At 48.6% G+C, this 11,211-nt stretch overlaps 1 protein-coding gene across 2 annotated transcripts in view; it reads right to left on the bottom strand.

Annotated features, from left to right (window-relative positions):
* Positions 1-610: 610 nt before the first annotated feature.
* Mtmr3 (myotubularin related protein 3) overlaps positions 611-11,211 on the bottom strand; it is a 113,233-nt gene continuing 102,632 nt past the window's right edge. Inside the window, exons 16-20 of one of the 2 annotated variants that reach the window (XM_042667627.1) lie at positions 10,427-10,572; positions 7,482-8,892; positions 6,201-6,311; positions 5,669-5,757; positions 611-2,634 (exon numbers count right to left, since the gene is read on the bottom strand). In XM_042667627.1, coding sequence (XP_042523561.1) covers positions 2,463-2,634; positions 5,669-5,757; positions 6,201-6,311; positions 7,482-8,892; positions 10,427-10,572 — 1,929 coding nt within the window. In that variant the 3' untranslated portion in view covers positions 611-2,462. The remainder of the gene's footprint in view (positions 2,635-5,668; positions 5,758-6,200; positions 6,312-7,481; positions 8,893-10,426; positions 10,573-11,211) is intronic. The other variant, XM_042667628.1, reaches the window with a different exon arrangement.

Genomic DNA, 11,211 nt, shown 5'->3' with positions numbered 1-11,211 from the left:
CCAGAAACGACTAGATGAAATGGCCTGTTCCAGCTGGAAGCAGATGTCAAAGGTCTTAGGAACTGAGCCTCCTCCCCATGTGGAGGAAGAGAACCAATCACATCTGACTCTGTCTCCTGCCCACACAATTTCTCACCCAAGAATGCCAGGCAGAATCATTTTCTAAGATGTCTCCCTGCAGAGCGTCTCCCATGCCCCTCCACACACCAGCATGACTGCTCCCCGTGTGGGAGGGCCAGGAGGAAAAGCAACAAGAGGAACTTAAAAAAAAAAAAAGAGCTCAGAGGCCAGAGGTAGATGTAATTACCACCGATGTGCAGCTGGGTGTTAGGATGTCCAGTTATTTTGTCCTCCCTCCCCTACCTTTTGCTTAGTTTGTGAGAATCTTGGGGGGGGGGGGGGCGCAAATGTTTTCCAGTGCTTGGGCATCATGGTGAGGCCCTAATGATGGTCTCAAGTTGAGAAACAATCTGCCATTTTCCTTTGCCAGAGGTCAGTATCCCAGCCCTTCCTCAAACCACCTCCTGAGTGAGCGGGCCAAGGACTAGGAGGGGATAAATCACAGGGCAAAGAAGTAGAACGGGTTAGCAAATGCCACCATGCCAAACACTCAACTTTATTTGCTTTATTTATATATTTAACAATTCTAAAGTATTTACTTCTTGCTTTGACAAAAAAAATGAAAAATATAGGAGCACTGACTCCTCTTTAGGAGAAAAGGGTTATATGTACAGCTACGGAGAGTTATGGTTCCTCCTTTACATACAAAGAAAATATTAATAAAAAAGTGCTTCATTGATCAAAAAAGGCTAAGAGCTGCAAGCAATTATTCACACTGTACAACAGACCCAAGAAACCCGTATCATAACCTCTTGGCACCTGTCAATAAGAACTTCACAATCTTCCATCACTCTGACTTCTCCTACCTGCTGGGCAGACCACGCAGAGTGTGGAGAACTACACCCTGTTTCACTAGAGCCAGACGCTGCACAAGCCGCTGCCACCCAAGTCCCGCTGTGCTCAGATGCTCTGGGTTTTGCCTCAACCGCCAGCACCAGGGAAGGCTTCTGAGCACCTGCAGGAGCCACCTTGAGACACAGCGTGCCCTAGGCTAGGGGAAAGGGGAGTGAGCACAAAGCAGGCTAGAATCTAGCGTTTCATGACCTCACCTAACCTTCTCCTGCCCTGTGGCCAGCTAGCAGCTTTCAGCAGAATTGAGGCCCTTCCCGGGGCGGGGGAAGGCAGGCACAAACGTGGATGCCAACATTACAAAGCACCACCTTAAGCTCCTCTGCACCCTTCCTCACCTCCACCTCCACAATTCTTGATTTAAGGCTCTTTTGGACCACATCAGAGCTCACTGAGAAAAGGCGCCCTGAATCTCCTCCAAGAACCCTGTGGTCCCCAAGTAGACCCTCCACTGATATGCCCACTCAGGAAGCTGACAGCAGGGAAAGGGACTTCGGGGTCTTCCTTGATGCCCCCATAAGGAGAGGAGGAGGAAGGCTGATTGTGTGGGGACCTTTGTAACTGTGAAGGCTGATTCTACCCCTTCAGGGGCGATCCATGATTTGTTTGGTTTGGGAATAGGGAACTTTTGGAACCCTGAGTCTGTATTTCCCTGTGATGACCAAGGAGAGAGATTGTTCAGAGGACCACAACCCAAAGGGGGCTCCCAGGTGTGCATGGGCCAGATGCTGGCAGGCCTTCACCACAGCAGCAGGACGCCACCTTCTGGCCAGTCTGCACTCCTAGGCTGCAGGGCAGGAAGCACAGCCCAGGCTACCCAGGAAGGCAGCCCCTGGGAAGCAAAGGCAGCCTTGGGCAGTCTGGGTAAGGTCACAGAATCCAATGTGGGCCAACGTGCTGACCACCACCCCACTCCTTGCCTGCCGCAAAAGCAGCACACACTTCTTCCCCAAGGGAACCATTCATAGTGTGCCAATCCTGCTGGTTGTCAGTAGGGTGGGATGGGTATGGGGCAACACTACTAGGGAAGGTGCTGCCAGCTCCCACCAGCTCACGTGGTGGTGATGGCATGAGGAATACTCACTAAAGTTGGCGTTACGTTCTGCCCCACTCACTGTCTCCTGCCTCCACTGCTGGCTCCACCCTCCCCAAAGCCCATGCCAGCCCTCAGCATGCCCAGCAGCGGCAGCCCCACTGATACAGGAAGCCTGGAGACCTCTGGTCTTCCATTACAAAACATTAAAAATAAAAAATTAAGACAACCAGGGGACTTTTTTCTTTTTTGAAAGCAGAGGGAGAATGGAAAAGGGAAAGGATAGAAGGAAAGAAAAGAATCAGTCTACAATCCAGTGGTACATCCCAATTCCTGTCACTCTGTATAGATGGTTCCATGCCCCAATTCCAAAGTGCACGGGCCTCTCGGGCTGCCCAGGCGGTGTGGGCCTGTCAGAGGAACAGCAGCTTGGCCTCTGCCCACCCCAGGTCACTGAGCTTCAGTTGGAAGTGGCAGCAATGGGTTTATCCAGTTCAAGGTCAATGCTGGAGCTTGTAGGATGTAGGCTGTTATAGCAAGACTTGCACACCCGGCTGGGTTCAAAAAGTTGCTGGCTAGGAACCGGAACCTTCTGGTTACAACAACTGGAACAGAATACATTCCCACAATTCCTGGAGAGAAGAAACAAAGCATTATTAGTGTTATAGAGCAGGTAAATAGTGGAGGAAACCAACCACAGGAGACAGAATTTTGCTGCGTGCCATTGGATGTGCTGGAGACTCCTGTGAGATCAAACGCTTCATTTCTCTAGGTCAGCAATAAGCTGAGGACAAGGAGGACTTCCACACCTGGCAGAATCACATGCCACTTTCACTTTGGGGGCCAAGGACACTTGGCTGCCTCATTATTATGGCTCAAGATTATTGGATGTACAAGAAGATGCTGGTTGGGCTAGGAAGATGGCTCAGTGGTAGAGTGCTTGCCTTGCATGCATGAGGCCCTGGGTTCGATTTCTCAGCACCACATAAGCAGAAAAAGCCAGAAGTGGCGCTGTGGCTCAAGTGGTAGAGCACTAGCCTTGAGCTGAAGAGTTGAGGGGCAGCACCCAGGCCCAGAGTTCAACCCCCATGACCGACCAAAAAAAAAAAAAAAAAGAGAGATGTTGCTTGAGAGAGATCTGTGAGAACCAGTGTCCAAGGCAGAAGTAGTTGCCAGTTCAATAGACAGGTGAAGGCCTGAGATTTTCCCCAGTGGCCACACCCACTGGGGAAATGGCCTCTGTTGCTGATTACTGAGAGATCAGAGACAAAAGAGAGATGCCCCTTGGCCCCTCAGAGGACAGAAACAACTACTTAGCCCAACTTGGGATGAGGAGCCTTGCCCAATGGCCACTGCCCCAGAGGCTCAGGGGCAGACTGCTGCCACCCAGGCTTACTGTTGCAGCATGCAAAGCAGGAGTTGAGCATGCTCAGAGAGACAAGAGGAGAGGCGAAAGGACAAAGGCTTGGATGAACACACATGCACACACATACACACACCCTAGTAGAGTCAGTAAGCTATGGCTCACTGCCTGGCCCCATGTACCTCCAGGGAAACTTAGAGCTCTACCTGAAGTCTGACTACCCTCAACCCCAATCCTTGTCTACCAAAAGCCCTGCTTAGACACAGCTGCGTGGCAAAGGTCCCATTACACTCACAGGGAAAGGGACAGACAGAGAACAAGTTTCTGTCCATCTTACTTTTGCTGAGCCCTGTAGTACAAGCAAACCCCAATGGGCTGAGTACAGGGAACTCTAAGGAGACTGACACAGCCCACCAAAGAGGAGGGAGGCAGCAGACTGAAAAGCCTCCTTCACAATTGGCATCACTGCCTTCTCAGTCAGGCCCCAGAATGCATACCACCACTGGATAAGGCCCTACAACAAGCAAGAACACCGAAGACCACATGGGAACAAATGAATACTGCAGAAGGAAAGAGTGGCAGGTAAGACAGCGGAAGGACAGAGAACCAAAATGAGCACACAAGACTTTGCTTCTAGAAAATAGTAAGCACTTCTATTTCTAAAGAGCATGAGTCTATGTAACTAGGAAATGTTCTAAATATCTTCATTTCGTTTTGGCAATACTAGAATCTGAACTGGAAGCCTTATGCTTACTAGCAAGTACTCAAATACTTGAGCCACACTCTCAGCCCCTTTTGCTCTAGTTATTTTGAGACAGGGTCTACTTGAGCCATGCCTTCAGTTTCACAAGCTTCAATCTCACCTGGAGTTCAGCTCAAAAGTTTTAAATGAGTATTTTTATTTTCTGTTCCAGTACCAGAGCTTGAACGCAAAGCCTTGTATTCCTATTCGTCTTTTTTGCTCACAGCTGCTGTTGTGTACTTCCTGAGCAAGTCTAGCCTTTTTGTTTGTTGTTTGTTTTTGCTGGTTAACTGGAAACAGTCTCTTGGACTTTGTTGCACAGTCTGGCTTCAAACCTTCAAAAGCTCCTCAGATCCCAGCTTCCTGAGGACCTATAGTCCTCCCAGGACTACAGGTTTGAGCCATGAAGCCAGCTTCTGACATGAATTTGATCAGTAAAGCTTCCTCACATCCTTTAGGAGACTCTGAAAGATCCAACTGGAGTTTTTTCTTAGTCTACTATGCCAAAATAATTTGTTGGGATGATTATCTCTGTCTCTACAAAAACAAAACAAAAAGCTACAGTAGTGCTGACTTGCAAGTTATCGGCATCATCCTGGCATTTCAATGAATGACTGACTCAAAAGAAAATGTGACTGGCATCGGGTCAGTGCCTGCAGAAGCACTGCTTCCTGTCACAAGCCCCAGGACTCAGCTGACCTGATGGCCAAGAGGAAGCAAAAGGCTGCAGCTGGACTCACCCTCAATGGTCTCCTCAGTCAGCTTCTGTGGATCCCCCCAAAGCCCACCTGCCTGTCTGTGCTTCCCAGCCCCCGTTTTGCCCCAATGAGTGCAAAGAGGGGAATGACAGCATTAGTGTGGAGAAGTTACTGTAGGTGTGCAGACATCACAGACAGGTTGTTGCAAATGCTCACCACGTTTGATCAACACGGTCAGTGTCCCTGCAAGGAGGGGAGAAAGAGCTCAGAGAAGAAGCCAAAGACATTTGGACTCGGGGTGCAGGATGGGGAGACACACGATTCTGGACACATGACTAATAGAGTTTGTTCTACCATTTTCAGTCCAGGCTCACTTGTATGGACAAACCTTGGCATGATTCGGTTAAGCCTGTACCCCAAACACTCAACATCTGCCGGACAAAGATCCCTCATAACAACTTATTATTCCAGACTGGAATGGAAAGAAGTGGAGAGTAGTCTACTACTCATCCTCTACCACTGCTCACCTATGGAACAATGGTCAAGTTTGGATTCGAGGAGCAGGGAAAGGGTAAGAAAATGAAGTTTCCTGACCATAGCCAGAAAACCTGCTGAAAATAGCTGTGAATTTTGTGCTGGGAATAAGAAACAGTGGTTTGAGTGGTGGCTCACAATCTGAGAAACAGAACAAAAAGGCTATTTGCACATTACTGAATTTAATAGTTTTGCAAGCACCAATTTCAGAGACAGAACATGTGACAGGGCCTTCCTCAGGCAAATAGGACCAGCAGGATGCCTGCTACCCCTCACTCTTCCAGCTCACCCTCCAGCCCTAGCCCACCCTACCACACCCCCAGTGGCACCTGCAGTGGTGTTTCCTACTGGCGAGCCAGAAGGCGCTGTCACAAGCATAGCAGTGGGCAGCCAGGTGATCAGGGAGCCAACGGGTCATCTGCAAAACAGATGGGGCCAGGTTAGTGACAGCAAGTGGGATATTCGGCTAGAGCCCACAGGCCATGCTGGTGGCACAAGAGTCACTAGAACCATATCAGTTCTGATGGTACCAGCCCAGCAGGTCTGATGTCAACAGTACAAGAAAGGCGTCCAAATCATTTCCCTGGAGGGGACTCAAATCTCCCCTGAGACAAAGTGGCAGTGGTAGCCCTGTGGGTTGCTGTGAGAACTAGCAGGGCAACAGTGAGGACTGCTTGATGAGTCTCAGCCTCAGAAATGATAAGCCTATGTGTGCTCCCAGGAGCCAAGAATCCAGAAGTTCAAGGCTAACTAACTTCCATGAGTGTCTTCCTTGGCTAGGGAACATGGGGCAAGGATGGGGATAGAGGACTACAAAAACAATTGCATGGATGGCTCTCAGAGCAGGGGTTGAGCCTGTACCTCTGTGTCTTGTTTATCCACCTGCTCCCAGCTGGCTTCAGAGAAAATCTCTGTGCTGCAGCGAGACAAACAGCTCTGATCCAGATTGCTTTCCGAGTCGGGGATTGAAGTCTGTTGGCAAACAAACACAGCTGAACAGAATGAACCTGGTCTCCTCTCAAAAGAAGAAGAAAGGGCTTGGTGAAGAAAAGACCCCTGGGGTCTGCAGGTAGACCTGCATGCTAAGGTTGGCTACATCTGTAGATGCATCAGCCATCCAGCCACAGGTTGACCAGGTGTGGACATGGAGTAGAAAGATGAGACTTTAAGGTTCCAGAAAGTAGGAGAAAAGTGATCAAGACTGAGTGGAGGCTCCCAAAGCCAAGTGCTCTAGTGGACCATTGATCCAACCCCTGACACTTAATTCAAAGGGCTTTGGCCACGCCTTCCTTTTTTTTTTTTTCTTAAGAACTATTTAGGACAATGAAAGAAAAACAAACAAACCAGTATTAGTGTGGGAAAAAAAGCCCCAAAATGGCTTCTGGATTAAAAGTCATTGGATGTGCCCGCCTTTAATGTATGTTGCCAGCTTCAGAGCCTGTTTACACTTGCACCTGACAGCCCGATCCCAACAAGAGAGCCACTCCTTGGAAAGCTCCCTGCTCGCACCCCCATTTCCAGCCACCAAGCCTTAGAATCCTAAACTCTTAACAGTGCTAGAAAGGAAAACACAATTGCTTCTTTCTATTCCTTTTTCTTTTTTTTCTTTTTGGAGACAGGGTTATACTGTGAAGCCCAGGCCTGGCCTCAACCTTGAAATCCTCTTGCTTCAGCTCCCAAGTGCTGGCACTGCATATACTACCATACCCTGCTCCTCCTCACCATTTTCACTGCCACCATCTGCCATGGAGTGGGGCATAGTATTTGTTTTCAAAATACCTGAATCTTCAAAATACCCAAAGTCTTGGAAGGCTGTAACCGTTTGCTAGTTCCTAAGGTAGGAAATCACTACAATCTGACAGGAACATTGGGCATTAGCCAGTGTCTAAGGACACAGAAACTTCTGAAAGGATCTGAGTACCCAGGCAGTGGTGGTTCTCTCCCAGTTAGACAGGACTTGAAAAAAACCTAGCAGGAAATAGTCAGATTGCCATTTCCATGGCTGAGGCCGATATCCAGCCTCTCCACAGGGCTACTTTGGGTCTTTCCAATTTTTTTAGCAATATGACTGGAACAAGGGGCGCCCAGCCTTAGTGTGCTCTTCTGTTTAGACATGATCAGAAGAACGATGACCTAACTCACCACCTCATCTCCAAAGTCCCCATTGAAGCGCAGGGAGCTTGTCAGGTACTGACTCTCTAGCCGACTCTTCAGCTCCTGGACTTGTTTCTTCAAGGTCTCCACTTCCTGCTGGTGGCCTGACTCAATCTGTCGCAAGCGCTGTTGGATCGTGTCCGTGTACACAGGCATGCCATCGTCATCCAGGTGGCTGCGGGAAGGCTGGTCAGGGCTGCTGGTGGCAGATGGCCTCCCCAAGTGACTGTGCAGCCACTTGTGGTGCAAGTTCCTCGAGTACAAGTGGGCAGAGCTGCAGCTTGTGGCAGACATCTGGCGGCTCAGAGAGTCTTTGTTCCGCCCAGCCTCCCCATTGGTGCAGTGTCCGTTGGGTGTTGGGTACTTCTGGATGGTACTAAGTCCAATGGGTTGCTCCAAGGCCTTGTTTTCAGTCTCTGGAGAGCCATTGCACACAAGCCCCTCTTTACATTCAGCTAAAGGCAAGGCACAGTGGGCCCGCTTGGGGCTGAGAGTGCTGCCAGGAGAAGTTCTGTGCATTACAGACTCACCTTGGGGCCTCTCAGCCAGATTCCTCTCTGCAGGCCAGAGCTCTGCTGCTGGCATGTCCTTGCCACTGAACCTGTCACTGGTTATCAAGAGAGGTCCACGATGGACTTGAGGCCCACTTTCGGACGTTACCTTATCTTCTATTAATACGTCCACTGAACTGTCCACGTTTGGTCCTCCGGTCTCACACGGGATTTGGGAAGGTAGCATAGAACTAGACTGTGAGGTACCATGGCCAACTTTAGCATCTACCGGGATGGGAGGAACAGCACCCTCCCTTCCCTCTGTAGCATCCCTTATTCGAGGCGGCTCTCCAGGGGTCCCCTGGGAATCCTCTCCCCTAGACGGGGCCTGGAGTGAACTGAGAACACTATGCCCACCCTGCTGTTGAGGAATACCCTGTGAGAACAGAGATATGCTGGAGTCTGGCTGGCTTTGTGGAGTCGCATCTTCCAACTCTGGTTCTTGGTAAAGGACAAGTGAGCCCTCAGCTGACATCCTCCTGCTCTCCTTTGCTAAAAGTGTCTCCTCTTTGACCTCTGGGATTTCCACACTGCCCCTGTGGGTAGGCTCTTCTGCTCCACTCTCCTCTTTGGTGGCCTCCTGCAAAATGTTCTCCATCTGCCCCTCAGCCACTCCAGCTGCAACAGATAGCTCAGCACCTCCGGGCATCCTGCTAGGCTTTCCCAGGCTGTCAGCAGCATGGGCAGGAGGCTCTTCTCCAGGACCAGCCAGGCTACTCAGCTCCAAAGAGCGCCGGTGCTCCTGCCATTTCTCATTCAGACTAGGGTCACTACTGCGCCGGCTGGCAAGAGGCATTGTGCTGTCGCAGGCTGTGGTCAGATTGTCAAATGATCTAGTCTTTGGTAGCCTAAAAGAAAGAGAAATTGGGAAAAACGATAACCTTGGAGAAGTTAATCAGAGGGAGGCAGAAGACAGAAGGTTTTAAATAAGCCATGGTTTCACACTTGGGTCCATTAGGGCTACTAAAGGAGCCACAACATCTTTGAAGTAAGGCTCAGATCAGTAAAGCCACAAGGCTCCTTCATGGCTGTTCTGCCTACCTGCACTGCCCCTATCCCATGTTCCACCCACTCAAATAAGCCAACAGCAAGTGCTATTTTTAAAAGGCATTCATCTCCAGGGGCCAGTGGCTCATACCTATAATTCTAGCTTCTCAGGAGGCTAAGATCTGAGGATTAAGGTTCAAAGCCAACCCAGGCAGAAAAGTCTGAGATTCTTACCTCCAATTAACCACCAAAAAGCTGGAAGTAGACCTATGGCTCAAGTGGTAGAGCACCAGCTTTGAACAAAAAAGCTAAGTTCAAGCCCCATTACTGACACCAAACAATGCAAACATTCTTCATGATGTTGTGTGTCTCTTAAAGTGGTATTGCTAATTCTTTAATATTACAGCATAAGTTAAGTTATTCCCTATTATTCTGATTTAAAAAAACTCACAAACGGTAAAGCATTTCTATCTATCTATCTATCTATCTATCTATCTATCTATCTATCTATCTATCTATCTATCTATCTATCCATCCATCCATCTATCTGGGAGGGCAGAATTGGGGTTTGAGTTCTATGACTCACACTTGCTAGGAGGTGCACTACAATTAGAGACATACCTCCAGCACTATCAGTCAAAATTTCTACCTCAGAAGACAAATCAGGACAGAGAGGCAGGAACAAAGAGCAGTGGATAAAACATAAACCAGCACTATGTTGAAAATGAACTAAACAACTTGTGGGTGGGGACAGGAGGGAAAAATTGGGAGAGAACAAGGGAAGGAGTGACACTATCCAAAAAGAAATGTACTCTTTACCCAACTTAACTGTAACCCCTCTGTTTGTCACCTTTATCATAACTAAAAAACAAACAAACACCACACGGGGGCTGGGAAGGTGGCTCAGTGGTAGAGTGCTTGCTTTGCATGCATGAGGCCCTGGGTTCGATTCCTCAGCACCACATAAGCAAAAAGAAAAAAGCCAGAAGTGGCGCTGTGGCTCAAGTGGTAGAGCACTAGCCTTGAGCTGAAGAGCTGAGGGACAGCGCCCAGGCCCAGAGTTCAGGCCCACAGCTGGACCCCCCAAAAAACCCCAAAACACCATACAACATAAACTGGTGGCATAGGGGTCATAAGAGTAGAAGATACACTCCATCCCTAAGAAACCATTTAGTGCATGTATATAGTAGAACAAAGGAGCAACAAGGAACAACTCACTCCTAGAAACAGGGTTTTGCTCATTTTAAAACTACCTTCCTTAAGGAAATTAAACTTCAAAGATCTAAGATGTTGTACCACCAGGTAACATCATTATCTCTGACCATGCCTGGCCCCGTTCTAACAAAAGAATTGAGTCTCACACAACAAGAAGCCTAAGCAGCACCCTAAGCTCACCGGCTCAGGGGGGGTTCATCAGGGCTGGTGCCCGGTGCTGGGTATGGTGCACAGCTTTCATCCACGGGGGTAGATGGGGATGGGCAGGGCAGGTACACTGCACTCCACAGCATCAGGTTCCGCACATGGCACACAGGGTACAGTACCTGAGGAGAAGGGGATGACAAAAGTTTAAACGTGTCCCAGTTGGCTCTTAGAAATGTCTGACAGTGAGATAAGCACCTAGCTACAACAGCTGGCAGGGACTGGGCCACTGATCCACAGGAAGGCAGCACTGATGGACGTAGTACCAATGGAAGCAGTATATCTCCCAATAGGACCAACACAAGACAAGAGATTTTGTTTGGCATCATTTCTCACCTAAGCACCTCCTGTGGACATGAAAATCTAACAAATCTTTTAAAGGTCCACTTCTCATTAATTATTTCTCAGGTCACCTTTATTGAATGACTTTCATTAAGTTGATTTGCTCCTTTTACAGCTAAGAAGTGAGTCATTCTGTTAAGACGGTGATTTTTCCCCTGGTGTAAAAGCTTGGCTTCAGCAGAAACTGTCAAACTGTCCAACTTATTTTATAGGACCATTTAAATTGAAAGGAATTTTCTTCCCGTAGTTTGTTCCCCGGCAGGCACAGTGAAGAAGGGAGAAAAGCAGCTTAAATCTTTTGATTGTTTAAATGTAACGGGAACCATATCCATTGCTTAGTAAAGCAATACAACGTCTGATTAGCCTGCTTTTGACTTCTTAAGGGTTTAAGATGCATTCTGACAAAGGCAATGCTACCA

This window comes from Dipodomys spectabilis, unplaced genomic scaffold, assembly GCF_019054845.1.
Source record: "Dipodomys spectabilis isolate Male_0828 unplaced genomic scaffold, ASM1905484v1 ptg000416l, whole genome shotgun sequence".
In the NCBI taxonomy this organism is placed as follows: Eukaryota; Metazoa; Chordata; class Mammalia; order Rodentia; family Heteromyidae; genus Dipodomys; species Dipodomys spectabilis.
This window is presented reverse-complemented; position numbering and strand designations above follow the sequence as displayed.